The sequence below is a fragment of the Rhincodon typus genome, chromosome 32, assembly GCF_021869965.1.
Source record: "Rhincodon typus isolate 14 chromosome 32, sRhiTyp1.1, whole genome shotgun sequence".
Classification (NCBI taxonomy): domain Eukaryota; kingdom Metazoa; phylum Chordata; class Chondrichthyes; order Orectolobiformes; family Rhincodontidae; genus Rhincodon; species Rhincodon typus.
In genome coordinates, this window is record NC_063363.1 from 9,884,559 (window position 1) to 9,908,873 (window position 24,315).

Sequence of the window (24,315 nt, forward strand, 5' to 3'; positions counted from 1 at the left end):
AGCACTTTAAGAGTCAAGATAGATTACAATTTTGAAAATCCACAACACAATACAGTAAGAAGTCAGATCCAAGAAGGCAGGAGATGAACACATCAGAGACTGCATAAATATTTGTGTTTTGGGACTTCAGGAATATATGCTGCTGTGTAAATTCATGTCCAACATTTTAGAATAGGCCCTGGGTATAAAATGCAGTAGCAACAAATCTACTAAATTTTCACAAATACTTGTTTGTCTGGGTAGATTCTATCCATCACTGCAACATTTTTACACACAGCATAGATCAATATAATTAGGAATGTACTTGTCCCGAGCTGAAATATTAGTTTTTCATTATGGCATCAGTAAAGTCAGTCATTATCTAGTGCTAATGATTTGGACCAATATGCTTAGGCACAAAATATGTATGTCATCACAATGGCATATTTCAACAGATCAATTTAAGGTGTATTTGCTGTATAAAGGTGTGGTGCAAATGTGCTTGAAACTTTGCCAGTCTATTATTCGGCATCCCGCCTTCTTAATCCAAAAGACTGGCTGGAGTTCGAAACCCTGAAAGAATGAATAGAGTGCATGCTTTACTCCTGTGTCTGATGAAATACTGTAATGCTATTATACTGTAAAAGCAAAGAAGAGAAAGGAACTTAGGAAAAACCATTTACTATGAACTAAATAAGTAACATTGTTCAGATCAAATTACATAGGTTTTATTTGTCATGATCCCACTTTCCAACTAAATTACTAGTTGCAAGTGACCCACACAATGTACTAGATCACTGAACCTTTTGTCCAACATAAACAAGAAAAAATACTTTTCAACATTTCCGAAACAGAAATAGCAAAGTATATTAATATACATTCAACATATACTGCGTATTGATTACTACAATACAAAGCAACATTAAAAATGTGTTACAGATGAGAGATGGCACTGCATTTCAGTTCTTTTTTTCCTTAGATTGGCAGTTGACTCTCCCATAAATACAGTGTCATGTAAACAAAGAAAAGATACATACAATAAAAGCTTTCAGTGTTTTCTTGGTACCTTCCCGTTAAACAGCTGAATATCAAGTTTTTGACTTTTTTTCATCAAATAAATGGAACAAAAATGTACAAATGACAGAAGTTGGACAGATTTGTAGTTGAGAAGCAGATAAATGGGTGATATTTAAATTTTCATCTAAAAATTCTCTGTCCAGAGCTACTTTTTATTGTTTTTTTTAAAACCATGATTATTAAAATCACAGTTAAACACTGCTTGACTGGCTTAGTTTGTAGTCTTTCTTTCCGCTCGTGCAAATTCCTTTCGAAGTTCTGCTTCTTCTTCTCCTCTTTGAAGCAGCTAAGTCTTTCAACTTAAATTTCATTTTCTGATCAATTTTAGAGTTCAGAAAGAATCCCAAAAACCTGGTCTTTGGGCAGGTTCTGGGTGTTTTAATACATATAAAAAAGGACATGGCATAGAAACATAATACACACTGTGAAATTTCAAAGGGTTAACATTAACAAATTTCACCTGGCACAAGGAAAGAAGTCACATTACAATGCCATAAAAAGGGAAAAATACTTTAACAAAGGTGCAAGTTACAATTCAAATATAACAAAATCATCCATTTTGACAATTTATTTTTTAACACGGTTCATTTAATTGATATCTTAAGGTAACATAACAAGATCTATGTGAATGGGAAATAAAATCCATAAAACCTAACTTTGTTTTTAAAAAATGGCCATATACTTTTTTTTGGTAAATGACGCAGAAATTAACATGAGAAAGAAAGCACAATGACAAACACTGGAAAAGAAACTTAGGAAAACAAAGCATATTGCACCACTGTTAGGCAAAAATCAAAAATGGAGGAGTACCAGAGGGACAGCAAGCAGTCTTATTGCTCACAGAGAAAATTACGCCTCAGGGCACATGCTGCACTGCTCAGTTACTCTCCCTGGATAAAGTGACATCACAGGGTTTGGAGGGCTTCTGTTTCTATAAGATAAGGCCAGGGGGAAAGGGCTTCACACATGAAGATGACTTGGGGAGGGGTCTGGGCGGGAGTTGGTCATGGCTGTTTACTTTTTCTCTTTTTGCAATTTTGAAAACTTCAGTCTTCTCTTCTTCTCATGACTGGTACTGACAGGTGTGGCAAATAGTGCAACCCCTCAACTGACAGCAAACAAGTCACGATATTGTGCTGGAAAGAAATACAATGAAGTTTTGGCGTGATGCTGCTAGATACTGTCGGCAAAATGGACCTTTGACCTCAAAGCTGAACACACTCATCTGTAGAGAAATAACAAATTAGTGGTTAGCTTGCTGTGCTAAGTGAACAATACTGCAAATCACTAACAGTATTTTGTCTTATAGTTCAGCGAACAGCTGAAAGCTAGAATGGAGAGCCCCAGGTTCAGTCTCTAGTCCATGGAAAGACAGTTAGGGCAAGTTCTAAATTAAACAGTACTGACTTTTAAGTGGTAGAAAGAAAACCAGTCAGCACTCTTGTTCTCATCATTGTCCATTGACCATGTAATACTTTAAAGCACAAAATTCTTCCAGAACTCTAAAGAAGTTTAACCTACAACAATCAGGTTTCAATTTTGTTTCAGAATCCTAGCACAGAAATCAAGGCTAATTACAGCATTTATATTTTGCTATCCCATTTTAGCTCATCCCTAACAGAGACCTGAGGTTAAACGACAGACTTTCCTGGAATGCATGAAAGTTGCCATTGTCCCAAAGAACCATAGGCTGTCCTCATGTTAGGGAGACACGACCAGTACTGGGTTTAACTAGAGGGTCACCACGCCTCAGATGAACGGCAAGGTTCAGAAGGTGGTACCTCATCCGGTTTGGGAATTGATTGCATGCTGTTGGCGTCACTCTGCATCGCAAATCAGCCATCCAGGAAATAGAGCTGGAGATAGTAGGAACTGCAGATGCTGGAGAATCCGAGACAACAAGGTGCAGGGCTGGATGAACACAGCAGGCCAAGCAGCATCATAGGAGCAGAAAGGCTGACGTTTCGGGCCTAGACCCTTAACGGCTTTGTGACATGGTGGGTAAGTTTATTAACCAATGAACCTTATGGAAACACTAATGTCCAGTTTTTAATATAACTGTGGATTTTACTATAAAACATTTATTATAAACAATTTAATTGCCTCGTTATAAAATTACACAGCAATTAACTTTTCATTAGGCATATTGATACTAGTTGATATTTTGCTTCACTTTTATGACTACCTGCTTTTCTTGTGGTAACTGAAGTGTTTTCATGTGTAGCCAACAGCTGCAGCCAGGCAGAATGGACTGGATTTTGTTACAAACTTTGGGAACTCATTGTTGGGATCAAATGGCGATCTCAATCCCAATCCCACACTTGTTGGCATTGACTCTAGCACTGCTACCATCCGTATTGTGGCTTAATTGAATCATTTCTTGTCACAAGTATTCAATATAAAATACAGTGAAAAGTTTATACCATTGCCATGCATCAAGCCATTCTCATTAACTTAAAATAAAAAAAAACTTAAAAAGAGTCCAACATTAGTTATCTTTGTGCTTGCCATCCTACTAAGGATGGCAGACATGCTCAATGGTGTTCGTTCAGTCAGAGAGATGGCAGCCCTAGTTGGTGAACTGCTGTTACTGAGGCAGGTCAGGGACTGCAGGGGTACCCCAACATGGAGGTGTCCTCACTGGTTAGCACAGCAGTGTAAAAACAAACAAAATCTAGGCTAGTCTTGCAACAATTTATCTGCCCATCCTCTGCGTCCAAAGATGCACTACTCGTTGGAACGCGGAACGGAGAAAAATCAGGTTCACATCCAAAAGTAGCACTTCAATTGAAATATAAAGAAATTGTCCTTTTTTAAGTGAAAACGAAAATTTGTCATTTGATAAAGCTTTAAAATTGATATTTCCAGAATGGAAGCAGCGCAGTTGAGATGGTATGTAAACCCCAAATAATGAGGTTGCAGCTGCTTTTGGGAGTATTAATACTCAAATCCCCACCTTGCTTTGATCATCCTCAGCCTGTACAGGGAGGCTAGTTTGGCTTCTGCACATGCCGGGATCTCACCTTCAAAATATTGGCAAGGCCACATGCCTCACTCTCAATTAGGGCCTTACAAAGTGTAATTGACTGTTTGCTACCATAGAACATGCAGTCAATCTAACTTACAACCTCCAATAATACATTCCACTCCTATTTCTTGCCAACTCTACTCTCCTGGCTCTCCACCTCCACATTCAACTCTGCCATTACAAGGCCAGAAAACACAGGCCAATGCCTCCTGAACTCATCCTTTTGTAGGCATAACTTCATTGTACATAAAACACTGTTTTCTCCACATTTTACTTTAATAATAATGTCACAGCTGTGAGAAACCAAAAACAAAGTCTTTACGCAGTAAAACTACAAGAATATAAACAAGGTAAATACACACATTCCCCTTAGAACAGCAGCACTGTTGATCACCTCTGTATCCACTACACTCCAGCTTGCTCCATTCCAAAGGCCAGATCAGGGTGTTTGTAGGTGAGAAGTTTGTTGTCAAATGGTGGATTCAGTTCTTTCAGGATCTCAGTGATGCATTTGGTGGAGCAGCAGGAACTGTTTGAATGTTGTGAACCCTCTCCTGTGTTTGGATCAGCAGAACTCTGTGAACTTTCAGCACATTCTGAAAGAGCATTGAAGAATTAAACAAGAAAGTTACTAAAACTGTTTGCACTCAAACCTTAATGCTATGGCATTTTGCACAGCTTATAGTCAGCCATAGTGAGTGCTGCCAAACATGTTTACAGGAGGACGGAATTCCTGAATTTTATCAGTGTTCTGGCAGCAGCATTTATTAACTTTGGTTCACAATTAGATCTATTTGGTTTAGAGGGAAGTTGATGAAGTCAAATTCTGATTACATTACATGGAATGACAAGATTTTAATTAACATTTTGAGGATCAAATTCCATAGGTCCATTCATGTTCCAGTGAAAGCCACAAGCCCTGTTGACTTAAAAAAAGTCTACTGTAAAGCTTCATCAAAAATGTATTTTTTTTATTCAAAAAGGACACCTTCTTTATATTTCAGTGGAAGTGTTATTTTTTGATGGGAATAGGGTACTTGATTTTGATCCTTTACTGTCTTCCATCAGGTCATACATCTTCTGATGGGCAGGAAAATTACTATCAACACTAGCCAATCTCAGTGATGTATTAACTCCTGCAAGGTATGAAGATGTGGGTCAGTTATATCTATTCTTCCAATATTCCCTTTCCTATAGGGATACAACTCCCTACTGCGTTTCAGGAAAGACCTGGAACTTGAGGTCAAACTACTCTGTGCCATTCATGGGTACTGTACTTTCAACTTGCTTCAATATGAACTTTAGAAATTTCAGTCAGAGTTATTCTTAGGTAGCCATCCCCAGTGATGTGCACCTATGTTGTAAAGTCATTTTTTTCAGATTTTATTACAAAGTAGATGAGAAAATCACACTGAACTCCTACCTTGTCTTGGTTACAGATTGCTTACTGACGTAGAAGTAATTCCCAAAACAATGATGGAAGCAGTAACGCTAAGTAACTGAGATTGTTTGATTCATTCATAGTTTTCCATTTTATTGACCACGTAACACATAGCCTTTTAATTAATTTGACTGTCAACCCTCTATGCTGCTGCTTGTAGCTACTTCTGCCAGGAGATCAGCTGCCATGGTATGCCACGCTTGTTGGTCTTGTGCCATTCTCTCACATTCACGGAAGTTCAAACTAATTGTTTAATAAAAGCAACATATAACACAGAAACGTAACAGCTCCAGCACAGGTCTCATAATATTGCTAGTTATAAGACAAATGTAACCTGAAATCTTATTAGTGATGCAAAATGATGGACTATAGGAAACACATCTTACATCACAGGTTGGTTAATCAAAGTTTTATTTTCTTTTCTGCAGTTTTACTGAGACATGTTACAAGCAATGAAAATTTAATATACCCAATTATGTCACAGTGTGTGACTAATCTCTCTCTCTCTGACAAGATTGTCATCATGAAAATGCACTTAGTGGAAATGAATCTTCTCTTGATGGTCTCTCAGAATGAGGAGAACCCTGCCACAGAGTCCTGGAGTATGTAGAGGGTGAAAGAGAGAATAAAGGCAGAAGAGAAAGAGAGTAAAAGAAGAAGAGAAAGAGAGAGAGAGAGGGGCTTTAATAGATGGGAATGAAGTCAGTGAAAGGTAAACAAGGTGGAAAAGGCAAAGTAAAAAGCTAAGCAGGAAACAGCATTTAAAAAATCCAAAATTCACATTGGCAGGCAGCCATTAGTCAATCTGGTAGTCGGCCTGTGGACAATTAGGAAATACCACTCCTCCTGAGCTTTCTCCTTGCTCTCGTGTCTTCAGCCTTCATCATCTTCCTTGCTTCAAAACCAATTAACTTTAGTGATGCAGGACTCACCATCCTAGGTGACTCAGTGGGCCTTTTCCCAACTATTGAGATCAAGGCCAATCTTCTGCAAGTAGTCTTTCAGGGTATCTTCGAAACCTTGGCTGCTGGCCATCCTGTCATCTTTGACCAGTCATAAACTGGAAGTTCAGACTGCCCTCAAAATTTGACTACCAGCATTCTGTACAACTGACAGGAATCTGATGCCTTTCCTGTCAGAGTTGATGTCAAACAAAGGTATGACCCTTTCCTCCAACTTCCTGCCAATGTGGATTTTGGATTTTTTAAATGCTGTTTCCTGCTTAGCTTTTTACTTTGCCTTTTCCACCTTGTTTACCTTTCACTGACTTCATTCCCATCTATTAAAGCCTCTCTCTCTCTCTCTTTCTCTCTTTCTCTTTTGCCTTTATTCTCTCTTTCACCCTCTACATCTGTGACACAGACCTTCTCAGAACTGAGTTCTGAAGAAAAATTATATTGGACTTGAAATGTTAACTCTGTTTCTCTCTCCACAGATGTTGCAAGACCTGCTGAGTTACTCCAAAGCTTTCTGTTCACATTAGAAGAGACACTTTCCCTTATGGGTCAAGGTTTAGATTATAAGAGCGGGAAGGTTGCGTTAGAATTTTGTAAAACACTAATAAGACCACAGATAGAGTACTACACACAGTTCAGATCACTCTATCACAGAAGGATATGTTCACACTAGAGTGACAACAGGAGCACTTTACAAGGATGTTGACAAAAATGGAAAATAGCAATGAGAAAAGATTTGGCATGCTGGTTTTATTTTCTTTGGAATGGAGAAAGCTGAGGGACGATTTAATTGAGGTGCATTAAATTTTGAAGGGCCTATACAGTGGAAATTAACAAAAGTTAATAACCAGGTGACATGGATTTAAATCAATTTAGAGGATAGCTGAGGGACAAATATTTGCTAAAAGGATAGTGGTGATCTGAAACTGCCAAAAAGCGTGGTAAAGGCAGAAACCCTCATCATCGGTAATATGACATTAGATAAGAATTTGAACATACTTTGAATTTGAAATTTGAAAATATAACCAACCGAGTTATGGACCATGAGCCAAAAGACATTAGACTGGACAGTTCATTTTCAAGTAGCAGGCATCTAATGGGTCAAAAGGTCTTCTTTTGAGCAATAAGTTCTTGCATTTTGCTGTCTCATCAATTAAACCTAATTTCACCCCAATTACTTTATTTAACCAAAGCATAACTTCTCAGTTAACGAATTAAAGGGCAATCAATAAGTGCTGACTGAAATGACACAAAAATCTTTTATATAACTCGTAGAGCTGAATGACTACACTGGACATCATTACACACCATTCTCTATTAATCACTTCTAACTACTAAGCGCAGATTGTATGTCATCATGTGGAATGTAACCAACATCATCACAGATAAACATATTCCAAATATCAGACTTTTGCAAAAGCAGCATATGCAAGTTACAACAAACATTCCTTGACATTTATTGAAAGGACAAAATAAAAGAGCTATCAATGCACCTTGATGAACTCAAAGCAAAAAGAATATCTGAGTTAGTGCAGCTAAAGTGCAGTGTTAGCTTATATGTGTTTCAATATGTTAAGTATTTAGTTTGTGTTTAAGGTCACAAGAACACAAGAAATTCTCACCTTCATTCTCTCTTGTCTGTAGCTGTTGGCTCCCCGTAAGTGATGATTGGCTAAGAACAACATCTGACATTCGGGCAGAGCTAAGCACCTTTCCAGCTAATAAACTCATCCCTGAAGGTTCTGCCTGATCCTTCAAATGAAAAGATAATCAAAGTTAAATCTGATAATAAATGTAGGCTGGCATTATCATAATAAGAAATAAGCAGCACCATCAGTGCTTTATCCCTTCAAATAAACTGGATAAAGATTTTCTTTTTTTGTATCTTTTTAAAAACAGAAAATATTGGTAATATTATAGGGAGAAGAAACTTGGCAATCACTTTTGCCCCAGATGAGAGCTTACAATTTTACCAGTTCAGGTCCCTGACCATCACCTGATCATCTAACAAAGACACAAAATAACACTCATCATAATCTTTCACATGTAATTTTTTTTAAAGGCAGCTTGCTGTTTCAGCTGACTCTTTAGCTAGCTTTTTACATTTCTGAAATTTCTTACAGTGTGTCTCACATTGAGTGATCTCAGAGCAACGTCACAGGGTGGCGGGACAAAATAATGGTCATGAGGCATACTGGTAGGGTTAGGTGTGAATGCACAGTTAATGACAAGGGTTTTAGAGAATTCTTTTGTCTATGATTATTCATATGGACTGATGTTCATATATCAGAGACTTTCATTTGTTTTGTTAACCATAATTTTGGTTAACTGCTGTGCTATCCAGTCAAGAACAATTATCGTTGCGCTTTGCTAGACCAAGCTTGTAAAGGATTCTGCATAACTGAAGCCTAGTTGATTATTTTAATTTTCATTAAATATTATGCTATTTTTGGTTAATAATCTTAAATACTAAATGTAGTAGAACACACTAAACTTGAAAAAAATGCACCACATTGATTTACAATGTAGCAGAAAAGTGTAAACAGAGGTAATAATCAGACATATAAATTAAGAAGAGAATAAAAATAGTTGGTACATACATAAGCATCATCACTTGTCTGAATGGTATGATGCCGCTGGAGGGTTCTAGTTGACTGTCTCGTTGTGTAACCAACTCCATTGTGATCATTTACCTCCATGGGCTGCATGGGAGCTCTTCTGCCATCCATCCGATCCCCAGACATAGTTTCTGAAATAAGACGAGTTTTTGGCCTTTTATTTTTCTGGGTGGCAGAAATCTGGGCTAAGTATTTCTAGCTCTCTGTTTTCAATCACTTTGGATATGTTCACAGCAGCCTTCCTCAATCTTTGAAAATGGATCATGTTTTACATTTAAATTAACATGGTTCTGTCTAAAAGGAGAAAACAGGAACTTGTCGGGGAATCTTAAACCATACATCATATAAAGTCTTTCATTTTAGTTCTTCAATGGAGGAAGGTATAAGAGGTATGCTATAATGAAATATCAAGGAAAATGAAAGATTAAGGGCGTTCCAAGTTCATACAGAAACAGAGTAAAGGGGTGAGAGTCAGAGATGTTTAGATGTAGAATGAATTACATTCAAAGAATGAGGAAAAAACATATCAATACACAGGGCAATACATAATGTTCCTCCATAGTAGAATAGGATTTTGCCTTGCTAGATCTGGTTAATTATTTTTGTAAAATAATATGCAAATGCTGATATATCATTCATCATTGCTTTACCAGCTGCTTGGTGTCTATTCAACATGGAGGCTGCTCAAAATGTCAACTCCCTTTCTTCACCCACCTCCTCCACTGCCACTCGTGCTTTTAGACACACAATACCTTTCAGTAATGATTTAGAATTTTCCTTTCTATTGTTCCAATTGTGATCAAAGTGCTCTTTGTCACAATGGAAACTAATTTCTCACCAAATCTGACTGGCAGAAGCAGAGATGCCCTCATTATGGCAGGAAATCAAGATTTTAATTGAAAATTCACACATCCCAGTTACAGATATATGATAAATGTGGTACAGCAATGACTTATTGCAGTGTATTAAGTCAATTGCAATCAAAAAATGGCCAGCAACTGTTTAAATGTTAAGCTGTATCTTTTTTCAGGGTACAGCAGCAAACAATCTAAGACTGCACTCACAGTGAGTTCTTGGACATGGAATAGAAAAATGGATACACAGACTGAAACAGGAACAAAGATCTTCTGAAACTATAATGCCCTTCCCAAGGACATAAGTGATTGCACCACAGTGCTGTGCGCTATCAGGAACAGGCATTTTTGGCATGTAATCTCCCAGATCCAATGGCATTGACTGGATCTCTTAATTATTTTGATAAGCAAAAGTATTTACATTATTTTCCTTTCCCTAGAGAATCACTGTTATACCATTACGATTTTCATATTCTGCAACAGGATTTTTAATGTGCAGATTACAAACACACTGAGATCTAAGGCAAAGATAAACTGAAGATTCTTACTCTTCTTTCAACTGGCTAAGTGTAGTCTTTAAATGTTCTATTAACTGTAACACTTCAAGGGAATGCTGTCATTAGCTAACTGGCATTTCCAAAGGCCATGGGAACTGTTTCAGATCAGCTGACACAAGCTCCTGACTTAACACAACTTTAAAAATTGTTAATTCACAATCAACAGTCTACAGGCCAGCCTGCTGGTTGTAACAATGTTGGCTTTCCTACAACATAAAGAACAACAGAACACTATCAAACTGCAGCTCTGAGAAGCAGTAGATTGGAATTTCTCCACCTTGTTCAATGGCAGAGAGGAATTCTTCAAATTGGCAAATGATATAATGGCTCTGTTAATAGTTAAGAAATCTGAAACCTGGCTATCACCAAACACAGGCATATGGGACTAGTTCAATTTAGGAAACGAGGTCAGCATGGACGAGTTGGGCTGAAGAGTCTGTTTCTGTAATGTATCACTCTACGTTCCATTTAGTATAATTAAGTTACACGTGGTGAACAAAAAAGTAGTGGAAATGTTATTTTATAGAGAATCATCAACCTAAATAAAAGAGCAAATCATATTAAACTCAATAACCCTGCAGGATATTTGGGTGGTGGTTTGAATTACATTTAGCATTTTTAATTTGTACATGTTGAGATTTTCTTATTTATTATCAGATGGCAGAAGTACGACACAAAGAGATTTGTGAATATTTTAGTGGATGTTGCTGGCTAAAAGATAAGAAAAAGGGGTTGGTGGGAGGAAAATTTGATTGTCGGCCATTTCAAGACACTCATTCATTATGTTCAGTCGTCAATTGCACAAAATGCGTTCAGTAGTCAACTGCACAAAATAAATTATCAGCTGAAGCTCTGCAACGGGTTATCTGCTTTTCTAGGAGATAATGCACAGGATAGACAAACAACTTAAAGTTGGGCAAAACTAAATGAAAAAAGATACTGAAAACTTTTAAACAGTGATCATTCTTTCTTCTTTCTCCTGTTATGTTTGTTAGAATACAGGAAGGGTAAGCACATGAACCTTAGATTCATTAACTTTAGATGGTCCCCAAATCTAATTTCAGATATCTTTGTCAATAACTCATTACACAGAGATGAACTTTCAGTTCTGAATGACCTGAAATATTATCAGTTTCTCTTTCTCTAAGGAGGTTGCCAGACTTAAGAGTTATAGAGTCATACAGCATGGAAACAGCCCTTCAGCCGAACATAATCCCAAGCTAAACTTGTCCCACCTGCTTGATCCTGGCCCATATCCCTGCAAATCTTTCCTAATCATGAACTTATCCAAATGTCTTTTAAATGTTGTAGTTGTACTTACATCCACCACTTCCTCAGGAAGTTGATTCCACATGCGAACCACTCTGTGTAAAAAATTTATTCATGTCTTTTTAAAATCTATCTCCTCTCACCTTAAAAATGTGCCCCGTAGTCTTGAAATCCACCATGCTTGTTTCTACTTATGAGAATTCACGTTGTATTCTAGCAAATTCTTTGCCAGATCTTTTAATTACCTAACCATCCTTAATCTCTCCTTCCTCCTGTGATCTGAATTTTTTTAAAAATGCAAACACCATACGGGAAATGAACCATGCTTACTGGATTTATCTGTTTTCCAATTTTCTTGCAATGTTGGCAGGATACCACACTCCTGCTAATGTTTATTCCTTTCCATAACCCATTTAACCAAAAGGTTTAACTCAATAATAAAGAATGTAGTTTTACTCAAGATATTGTTATCCATTTTTCCAGTAATATAAAATTTAGTACAAATCACACATAAAGGTGCTCTCAACAATCCTTTACAGCCTCGACAAACAGGAGGCTGGAAGAACACAGCAGGCCAGGAAGCATCTGAAGGAAAGAAGCAGTCAACGTTTTGGGTATTACCCTTCTTCAAGACTGTATGTGGGGGAAGGGAGAGCTGCAGATAAAGGGGTCAGGGAGAGGGGTGGAGGCGGTATGGTGGTGGGGTGGACACTGGTGGTAGGTACGACTTGGTTGGTTGATGGAAGGGACAAATCCAGGTTGGTGCCTGGAAGGGAGGGTCAGAAGGTGGAATGAAAGAGAAGGGTGGAAAGGGAGCTGGGGGATGGGCAGCAAGGTTATTTGAAATTTAGGAATTCAACGTTGAGTCCTCCGGGCTGCCCAGGCAGAAGATAAGGCGTTGTTCTTCAAATTTGAGTTCTGAGTCACTGCTACACTGCAGGAGGCCAAGGGCAGACATGTCAGGGGGGAGTTGGTGGAGGAGGGGGGTGGAGTTGAAATGGGCAGTGACTGGGAGGTTAGGTTGGCCCCACTCTCACTCCAACATGTCCATCCTCGCCCTCCTCCAGTGTCGCAGCGACTCAGAACACAAATTTGAAGAACAACACCTTATCTTCCGCCTGGGCACACTACAGCCCGGAGGACTCAATACTGAGTTGTCCAGTTTCAAATAACCTTCCCAACTATTCCCGTCTCGACTTCCAACCCCACCTCCTCCCTTCCGTTCCGCCTTCTGACCCTCCCTTCCAGCCACCAACCGGATTCATCCCTCTCCTCAACCAACTAGGTCGTACCTACGACTAGTGTCCACCTATCACCACTATCTCACCTCCACCTCTTTATCTGCAGCTCCCCCCAACCCCTACATCCAGTCCTGAAGAAGGGTAATATTCAAAATGCTGCCTGGCCTGCTGTGTTCCTCCAGCCTCCTGTTTGTCTATTTGGATTCCAGCATCTGCAGATTTTTGGCTCTAATCCTTTACACCCTGCCTTTTACATTGATGGGCTTTTATTGTTGATAGGTTAGATTAAATAAAACCTCTGTATTTACAGTTTTAATTCCTATCACACTGATTTACATGTTTTAATAAACCAATGAACAATGGAGACTTCGAGTAACTAGCAAAATCTCAGCTGATTGATTACTGCCAACTGAACCCAAACACAGATTGTGTACCTTATTAAATACAAAATGCTAAGTTAACTTTACTTAAATAATTGGCATTGTATGGTTTTGTACAGACAAATGCCAAATTTTAATCCTGATAAATGGCTTTGGTTAAAGAAAAAAATTAGCTGCTGTTAATGTGAGGTTACTTTACTGGGTAGGTAGGGAGAAGCAGTACAAAGAACATGAGTGCATAGATTTAAAATGATGTACAAGAGAAGCAAGGTGATGTGAGAGAAAACTTCCTCACACAGTGAGTAGTTAAGGTGTAGAATACACTGCCTGGAAATGTGATGCAGGCAGGATCAATTCACACATTCAAGAGGGCATCGGATAATTATTTAGAGTGAAATAATGTGCAAGGATATGAGGAAAAAGCAGAATGTGGGCACTGGGCAATGATTTAATGAATTATTTAATTGCCTGTGCAGGCATAATGAGCCAAATAGCCTCTTTCTGTGTCGTAACTATTCTGTAATTCTTTGATACCTCATTACTTGGTAGACATTTTATACACCATGTAAAATTTATAGTGAACACAGGTATATCTACTTCATTATTATGTAGCTTGGTAGGATTGTGTGCCATGATTTATAGTGAACAATCCTAACCTATGTACACGCTGAGGGAAATTTTAACCACTAGTAGCCAGACACAGGCAGGCTAGTGATTAAAATGGAGTGGGAGACTGACGCCTAACCAATTTGATGTGAATGACTACAACTGTAAATTGCAGGTGCCAAACAAATGCAGTAGGGGGCAGCATGTCCTGATTAAATATATAGATTGCGTCCCAATGACTTAATCAGAACCGAACTGCAATTTTAAACCAGGACTGCAATGATAAAGCCCTTATGACTTCCTTGGCAGACCAAATCCAATAGGAAGAGGGGCAGAGTTAGAATATACTAAAAAGCAGTGAGATTATATCTAACATTTAGGGTGTTAATCAAGGATAGGAGGATTCTCGGTTAGAATCCACCACGAAACCTTCCCTTCCCCTTGGTCTTTTCTCCCTTTCCTCCAATTGCAATCCCCTTCAGGACTTGCCTATTTATCCAAATGCCAGATCATTCCAAGAGATTCCTGGCTCCTGTTACTCAAAATCTAGCCCCTGCCTGCTGCTAGGGACTATGATTCTGACCAGAGAGTGGGAGTCCAATCTCCAATCAAGAAATGGGATGAGCTACCTGATTTATTGGTGCCTTCCATGACCAACTCATTTGCCTTGTGCCCAGATCCCTCCCTGAAAAACAGTAAAATTTCTCTCATTGTTTGTGGATGGTGAGCAAATAAACTAATCTCTGAAAGCTGAATTCATTAATGTTTTGATTTTAATGATTAACAGAGAAAGTACATGTTAAGATAAAATTACATCAACATTCATTCTACATCTAATGCAACAGATGTACACCATCTAACAAAGCCTACTTTTTAAAATGTGAGTGTGATCTTAGGTATTATGCATTTATTCCACACCAGTATGTACAGAATCAAAAAGAATGGAAGATGAACACTTATAATATTGGACTTTCACAACCTTAGGACATCTCAAAACACATTACAGCCAATTAAGTATTTTGTGGAAGTGTAGTTACTGTTGTAATGTACAAAACACCAATTTATCCACAACAAGCTCCTACAGACAGCAACATGGTAGCTGACTGGATAATTTTTTTTCAAGTTGTTGGGTAAGGGATAAATATTGGTCAGGTCACTTAAGATAACTCCCTGTTCTTCGTCAAAATAATGGCATGAGATTATACCCACAAAGTGAGTACACATTGCCATGATACACTATCTCATCTAAAAGACAGCATCTAATAAAAATGTTGGACTTCCTTGGCATTCCACTGGAGTATCACCTTATTAACTTATACCTAAAATCAAAGTGAAGTTTGAAAAATACATTTCCTGCCAGTGTTAAATCTATATTTAAATGAATTCTGTGAAACCAGGACATAATCACAAGTGTACAGCTGAAGCAGATCCATACAGACTCAGCTTAAGAGCAAATCTACACTGGAGGTCCTGTCTGACAATTCTGTTAATTCATTTTGAGTAGACAACAAACCAAGTTTTCAGTTTCTCCAGGTTTAATGAAACAAGAGTTTGGTAATTAGAAGTCTATTATGCAAACTAAGGCTATCTAAGCACAAATATCATCTCTTACCTCTACTTGGCACTTTGCTTCTGGCAAAGCCAGGGACTGGCTGATGACTGTAAGGCTGTGTCATCTCATGCACATGATTCATATTTACTAGTAGTGTCTCTGCATCCCTACATCTAATAGCATTAAGTAGCACTGGATTCTCTTGGCAGGCTTTGGTGGATGTGTCAGTGCAGTCTGTATTGTCCTGATACCCCTCCCTATTCCCCTCGCTTGCACAGTCCTCTTCCATACTCTCCGAATGCATCAACGGGGGATGGTGTACAAAACTGTGTCCTTGGGATGACGAAGGGGGTTGTGCAATATGCTCTTGGCCTCTGACCTGTAATAAACGATGGTGCTGATGATATGTTTCTGTACTTTGATAAGGCATATTTAACGCTTGGTGATCTGATAAAGTCTGTTGCTGCCCACATAGGTTGGCAGTCATGTTTCCAGCATCTGCCACCCCTTGGTTCATGTGCCTCAGCAAGTCATATTCCTGCTGCTGTTGTTGCTGCTGCCGCTGGTGATGTTTTACGAATTGTGCCTCGATAGGAGGTAAGCGCAGGTCCTGTTGCCCTGTCAATGAGTGTCTGGGTGACAGTAAACCCTGGATCATATGGCCATACTGCTGTGAAACTTGTTGGTGTCTTGTGTAGTCAGATGGCGTTGGAGAAAGCAATGCCTGATGTAGTGATGAAGCGGTGAGATCCTGTTGCTGTTGCTCATGCTGCAGGAGGGCTTTACCAGCCATATTGTTATAGTTTAAAAGCGGGTCCATCTGTGCAATTTTCATGGCTTGAGAAAATGCTGCTGCTGGATTGAAGTTGTTAGTCGCACACCGAAACTGCTCCTGGAAAAGATGAGGGCGCAAGTGCGGCTGATCGTAGCTCAAAGGAGAGAATCGACTGATAGGTCGACTGAAATCAAACAGAAATCAGTGTAAGATGACATTATGAATTGGCTGAGAATCACATATAAATCAGACAGGATAGTAATGTCAGCTTCTATTCAGTACTTTAGTTAATCATTTGGGTTATTATTACAATCTTCTTACACAATTATAACAGTTTTCATGGGCCATAACGTGCCATATTTAGCTGGAGCACTGCTGCTCAAGGGTCCCCCTTGTCCTCACCTACCATTCCACCAGCACCACATCTCAAGGATCATTAACAGCTATTTCCGCCATCTCCAACGGGATGCCGCCACCAGACACATATTCCCCACCCCTGCCTTGCCAGCCTTCCACAGGGACCGTTACATCCGAGACACCCTGGCCCACTCCTCCTTCACGCCCAACAGCACTCCCACAGCACCTTCCCAGGCAACTGCAGAAGGTGTAACACCTGTCTGTTTACTTCCTCCCTCCCCAAACACGTCTACCAGGTGAAGCAGTACTTCACTCAATCTAATCTACTGCACTCGCTGCTCACAATGTGGTTTCCTCTACATTGGGGAAACAAAGCGTAGCCTGGGTAACTGTTTCGCAGAACACTTATGTTCTGTCCGCAAAACAGACCCTGAACTTCCTGTTTCCTGCCACTTCAACACACCACCGTGTTTCCTGGCCAACATTTCTGTCTTAGGCTTGCTGCACTGCTCCATGCAAAACTCTGAGAGCTGGAAGAACAGCACCTCATTTTCCTCATTGGCAATACAATAGCCTTCTGGAATCAATGTCAAGTCCAACAATTTTAGGGCTTGAGCATTTCCCCTGCTTTCCCCCACCCCCACACACCAAACCACATTATCACACTGTCTGCTATTATACACAACCCATTGATAGCCACTAATAATCTCAACTACCAACTATTCATTTTCCTAGGCTGGCTGTTTTCTTCTCTCTTTGGCTCTACCTCCTCCTATTGTTTACTCCTTATCCCCTACCCCCACCCTATCTTCTGCATAAAAACCAACATTTTTCTAGCTACCATCGGTTCCGAAGAAGGGTCACTGGACCCAAATCATTAATTCTGATTTCTCTCACAATTGCTGCCGGATCTGCTGAGTTTTTCCAGCAATTCCTATTTTGGTTTCTGACTTCCAGCACCCACAGTTCTTTCAGTTTTTTTTTTTAAATATTCTGGGATATGGGTTCAAATCCCACCATAGCAGAAAGCCATTTGGTTCACCAATACTCATTCACTTGGATCTGGAGCCAGAAGTGTAAAGGAAGATCCCTTTAGGGAAAGAAATCTGCAGTCTATACTGGTCCGGCCTACATGTGACTCAGACCAACGGCAATGCGGTTGACTCTGAAATGGCCTCTGAAATTGTCAAACAAGCCACTCATTTCTGTCTGACATTTGTTGCTATAAAGTCAAAAGAGAGGGATGATATTGGAAGAAATTGGCATCGACACAGGCATCAGAAATTACCCAGCAAAATCCTCCTTACTGACATTTGGGATTTTCCTAAAATCAAGAAGTCTGTCCTGCAGACTAGTATGTAACTGCCTAACATAGTCATACTCACAGATGCATACAGATAATGTCCCAGCCTCTGCCATAATCAGTATGCCTGGGTACATCATGTCCCACTGGCAGACAGACTCATCAAATGTGGATGCACAGTGTCACATAGTCAGGAAGCAATTGTCCTGGAAGTTGTGAACATTGACTCCAGATCCCATATGTCACATGGCATCAGGTCCTGGGAAAGGAAGCTTCCTGATTACCACAACTAGCAGCAGAGTGGGGGTCCCCGCATTTCAAGGAATTTAACAGTTCAAAAAGAAAGCTCACCATTGATATTTTCCAGAAAAATGATGGATGACAAAATGCTGGCCTAGTTAGCAACACCCATTTCGAATGAACAAAAATAGAACTTGTTAGTTATTTTTAAGACCAGTTAACTCTTTCAAGACTCAGCAGTGTAACAACTATTCAGCAACCATGATGAGAGATCTTGAACAATGTTTCAGTACTCCCTTCACACAATTTACTTTGGTTATTCCTGTGTAATGCTGAATTCCCCATTGGAATATGTGGCAAAGCAACATAACACTGGCAAGTCTAATCTTGCTTTTGACCCAGTTGCTAGGAGGTACATTGAAACAGTTCAAGAGCATTTTAATTTTCTCTCCATTACGAAGGAAGCACCTAGCTTCCATTCATTGTCTCATCTTAACAATGTTATTAAAATTGGAAACTAGACCCAAAGAATGGTTAGTATTAAAACTCATCCTGGCATTGGAACGTAGGTATCCCCAATACTTATTGGGGCAGGATTCCCAATTGGCAGCAAGGAGCTCTGGTCCCAAAATATTGTGCAGTATTAATACCACGTTTTTTATTTCAAGCACAATTGCTTCTGGAGGCTAGCCTGATTGACTGACTGGCAATTTTGGGAATACAATGGCAGAAACCATAGCCTTTCATGTTATACAAGCTGTAGGCATGCATAGAGAATGGTTTGGAGGCTGGGCTCATATATTAGGGGAGGAGGTGCAAAACATCTGAGAGAGATTGGAGGTAGATAAGGAAGCAGGGGTGAGTGATCGTGGTGGAGAATTAGTGATCACAGATGGTATGGCTTGGGAGTGGGACATTCAACTGGGGGACAGACTGAAAGGAGCCTGTTTCTGCTGGCCCACAAGCAGTGCTGAAAATGCACTGAAGAGTTGCTCAGGGTTATATTTAAAATGGAGCCGAAATGTAAAGTAGGCAGACAATCGCATGGTCAACCCACCACAAAGGAACAGATTGGTTTCCTCACCATCACTACCTTCCACAATGCATCAGCCAACCCCTTCCAATCTCTCCCCCATCCACTAAAACAGGAAATGGCCTGTTTCAATTTACATCTGAGATCAAGATTTTCAAAAAACTTTTATACCTTGCCTGATCCAAATCCACTTGCTTCTGGGGTTAAATTTCCCCTCAAATATTCTGAACAATCATTTTAAATTATGACATGATCAAAGAAATCATGAGGCATCAGGTACTACTTTGATCCTAAAATTTGTACCTTAACTCTCAGAGATGTTAAAAGAATAAAAAACAATTTAGAATTATCAGTCAGGCTCACAGCATGACACACCTACACGTATTCACAATGTATTCAGTCACAACAGCCATTCTCTGAATCATTACCCAGGGCAATGTTCTGACCAATCAGAGTTGGTCAACCTGGATTAAAATTTAAACAAAACTTGACAGTTAACTGCCAGTCATCATTAACTGGTGTATTTTCCAAAACAACACGTCTCGCCCTTAGGAAACACTTGCCAACCACTCAGCACTCTCCTCTCATATAGTACGAACGTTGTTTTCCTTTTACTTGTTTTTTTTTTTACAAATTTTCCTGCAAGATGAAATGCTTCAACAAAATGTCTTTCCTCATCAATACTCAAATTCTGTACAACCAAATCACTCAAAAATATTAGAAGTCATCCAAATTAATACAAAACAAAGAAATGTGGATGCTGGAAATCTGAACTTGAAACATTAACTGTATTTTCTCTCCACAGGTGTGACTGAGTTACTCCATTAACTTCTCAATAAAATGTTCCTGATCTGCATATTATTTTATCACTGTGAATTGGATAGAAATATTACATAAAACAAATTTACACAAATCATATTTCACAGTAGGTGGTGATTTCAACTTGAGGTTCACTATTCATCATACTGAGCAGATAACTTGAAAAAATGTGATTTTACAGAATAATGAACAACGGGGTAAATTTTTTAAAAAATCAACACGTCATATTAAATCTATGGTACAAACTGGTTTCCATCTGACGTAAGGATATATTTCAGACACCCTAGAGAAAAATATCCTATTTTTTTCTATACCCAGATTCTGAGGATGTACAGACCATCAACACCTAATAATTAGGTTCAAGCATAATCAATCTTACCTGCTTGTCTCTGCACTGTCAGCACTCAGTTGTTTTGCTAAGGCTCTGTGCTGTCCAAGCCCAAGAGATGGCATGTGCAACCCTCTCTGTTGTAGAGGAAGATGATTTCCTGGATTGATGATTCCACGGGGGTGCGTGGTGTGCAATGTTTGCCCAGCACTTTGTAGCAAGTTATTGCTGAGCATGTCTGTTGGCTCTTGGACCTGGATTGTAACCTGCTGCGTTTGAGATTGCTGCGCCAACCCAGGTTGTAAATTCATTCGAGGCAGATTAATGTTTGGGGGTGGGGGGCTATTGCTTGGCTGCTGGAACAAAGCATGTTGGGACGTCAAGCCTTGAAACTGAGATGGAGAAGAAACACAACCTAAGGAATTAAGGAAAACAAATATTTCAGGCATGTCACAATCTAGAGACAAAGTCCAGCCCTTTAAATAGTTCTAGGCAATCCACTTATTTGACAGGGAACATTTCTTTACAAATTAAGTTTCAAAGAGCTGAACAATAATTGTTAACTCGCAAGTTAAATAAAACAAAATATTTTTGCATGCACAACATCTGGAAACTTATTTTATAGTTAAATACAAAAGTTTAGAAAGACTCAAGTTCTTGCTTTAAAATGACTGGTTTTTAGCAATGGCATCAATGCTACTGATAAGTCGTGAGCATCGAGATGAAACAAGATAATGATACTTCTCTACTTGATAATACACTATAATTTTCTGTTGACCTCAATTATATTAGAATGGATGAACGTCACATAACCAAACACAATTGGAAGTCACAACAAGTTAGGTGGAAACCATTTTACTTGCTAACGGACAGAAAGATTTTATGTTTGGTCAGTCACTATTACAATACTTAAATCTCAAAGAATGAGTGCGTGAGTGACTGCGTGTTAGTGAATCAGGTAAGTGAGGAGAGTGAGTGAGAGAGTGAGTGTGTACACACACTAGCCCTTCAGAGTAAGCATTATGCTCGCTTACTGTAAGAACCTGCACATGAAGTCCTCTAATGTAGGAAGGTTGCTGTGCTGCAGCTACCACACTCTTCTGGTTGACCAGGAAACTCTCCAACTTTAATCACCTGCCATATATACGTACTGGAAGAATTTACAATTTGATAATCAACCTGTTTGATCACGTTATAACATACTTTTTCTGCAGTGAAGTGGGCTTCAACCCAGAGCTGGTGGTTGGAGAGAGGGCCCGTATCCACTGTGCCACAAGACAAGACCTTGCTACTCCACATCTAAAGACACTGGCTTGCAACAATGTGTGAAGCCAAATGTTGACCTGGTTCAGGTTAGGATTACTGAATGTACGGCGAAGTATTGACTAGGTTCCAAACAGCATTTAACAAGCAGGTCATCTTGGACGTACTTCAATTTGGCAAATCCACTTACCTGGTTCAAAAGGTAATAATCTATAAATTAAAATTAACAAGATGCAAAAAATGTTTATACTGGTTAATCTTGGCGTCCAAAATTAGCATGGAAAATGCTTACTGCTGGATTGCATGATGGCCGTAGTGCCAGGAGAAGGACTGTTATTAGATTTGCTGAAGGGATGATTGTTGGGATGATTAGGAGGAGGACTTGACTGTTCATGCTGAATTTGTAACCTGAAAAATGAAATATTTTTCAGTGTCATAATTTGAAAGTAATTACAGATAGTTTCAGTTAACTTATCAGCTTTTAAAACTGCAAAAATGCTTTTTAATAAGACAAATTCAGTAACCCACGATCCTATTTAATAAGAACTTACCATAAGTGAGCCACTTCTTTAAAATTAGTTGAATTTGCCAAACTCATGTGGTTTATAGCCACAATTTAAATCTGTGTTGAATATAATAGGTTTTGAATGTGTTGTCTGACAGGCTGTGGTAGCTGTGTGGGGGATGAGCTTATAAATTAATATTGCAATATTTCATAAATATTTCAGAAGGTCCAGTTCTACCAACACTGGTTGTACTCCAAGTTAAATAGTGCAAGTATTAAACATGCTTCACAAGCCTAAAGACAACAACAGCAGGTAGGTTGACAGGAAAAGGAGGACAGTGATTCAGAAGTTTTGGTTCCACGTCAGAGTGGGCGCCTGATCAGCCGAATAGGGTTCCAGGTCTAATAGTGGTCCAGACATGAGGGGTGGATTTCACAAATGGAGGACGGTCTCACAGGGAGTCGTGAGGGTTCAGGGGTGCCAGCAGACAGATAATGAAGTGATTAAATCGGCTAGCTTGTCAGGCTTGGAGGAAACGCTCTCACTTCTCCTGATCCATAAACTATGCTGTAAAGGCACCTAACTTATAGGTTCAGCCCCTCTCCTTTCCTTTAAGCTGCTGAGTTTCCCTGCAGCCGGGATGTCCAAACACGAGGCTAAAGTGATGGCATGGAGCCTCATTGTAATATTTAAATATGAAATGTGCCTATCACGTGCCCACCCTACAAATAGCAGAGATTGTGTTATACTTGCAAATTATTCACCTTTGCAGCTGGTGGGTGATGAATGCTGGTTGGTTTTCCACGTGCTGTACCAATGAAGCAGTTGACAATGGAGGTGAAGGCTGAGCTGGTCGAATACATTCCTGTAGGCAGTGCGTGTGACAACAAGGTTAAATAAAGTCAAACATATTGATTTACTGCTATGGCTTTAGGGTGATTGCTTTCTAATTAACTTAACATTTGTGGTGGAGTAAAATTAAACCATATATTTCTGTAGACCTTGCTCCACTATACTGACTTCTGCTGGGTTGCAAAATCCATTGTTTTGAAATCTTGTACATGTCATGAGTACAATTCACTTTTTGTTGTCTTAATTTCATGAAATCACTGGTAACCAGGGTGAAAAGCAGTGGGTTGTGAATATTGAAGGATATGCAACATTTAAGAACAATAGGAAGTTGAGTAAAGGTGGAGGGATAGCACTCTAAATCAGAGATGACATTGATGCAATAGAGGTGACCTTGGTTCAGGAGATGAGGATGTAGAATTTTTTTGGGTGAAGATGAGGAACCATCGGGAACAAAGTCATGAGTGGCAATAGTCTACAGACCATTAATAGTAACCCAGTGTAGGATTATACATGCAAGAAGAAATATTGGGTGCTTGTGATAAAAGGAAGACAATAATCATGGATGATTTTAATCTACATACAAACTGGAGAAGTCTGATTGACAATTCTAGACGTAGAGGAGGAGTGGTACAGTGGAAGGGGTGAGTCAGGGCAGATGATGAGGAGATTAACTTGGCTAGCTTGCCTGGAGAAAACACTCCCACTCCTTCTCGTTCCCAGGGCTGTAAAGGTACTTAACTTATGGATTCAGCACTGCTTCTTGCCTTTAAGATTTCTTGTTTCCGAGAGGCTGGGGAGATTCAACTATATGTGGTTAAAATGATGGCACACAGCCTCATTATAATATTTAAATGTCAAATGTGCTTATCATACACCCACCTGACCATAGAAAATATTAACCTGGATGATAAGTTCAATATAGTTTCTTATAACATCACGTTCTGAATCCAACCTGAAAGCCAGGTGATAACAGGCTCATTAAGTAATAAGACAAGATTAATTAATGACTACAGACTACAGGCACCTCTAGGGAGCAGCGACCACAACATGATTTAATCTTAGGTCCTGTTTGAAAGAGAGAAGAGGGGTTTAAGACTAGTATTTTAAACTTAAATAAGGGTTACTATGTGAGTATGAAAGCCGAGTTACCTGAAGTGAACTGGAATACTAGAAAAGCATATAACTTTGCACAACTGAGTGGCCGGACAGATGATTTGTGGGTTAGGAAAGGTTCCATCATACCAGAAAGTAGAAAATATAACCCTTCTATTCAAGAAAGAA

General features: G+C 39.3%; 1 protein-coding gene across 1 annotated transcript in view; it reads right to left on the minus strand.

Moving 5' to 3' along the window:
• Positions 1-685: 685 nt before the first annotated feature.
• The window catches only part of sik3 (SIK family kinase 3), a 115,416-nt gene continuing 91,786 nt past the window's right edge, over positions 686-24,315 (minus strand). Inside the window, 8 exon segments of the mRNA XM_048615472.1 lie at positions 686-2,281; positions 4,447-4,680; positions 8,104-8,233; positions 9,082-9,230; positions 15,619-16,517; positions 20,465-20,828; positions 21,969-22,084; positions 22,947-23,047. Of these exon segments, the coding sequence (XP_048471429.1) occupies positions 4,490-4,680; positions 8,104-8,233; positions 9,082-9,230; positions 15,619-16,517; positions 20,465-20,828; positions 21,969-22,084; positions 22,947-23,047 (1,950 nt within the window). The 3' untranslated portion in view covers positions 686-2,281; positions 4,447-4,489.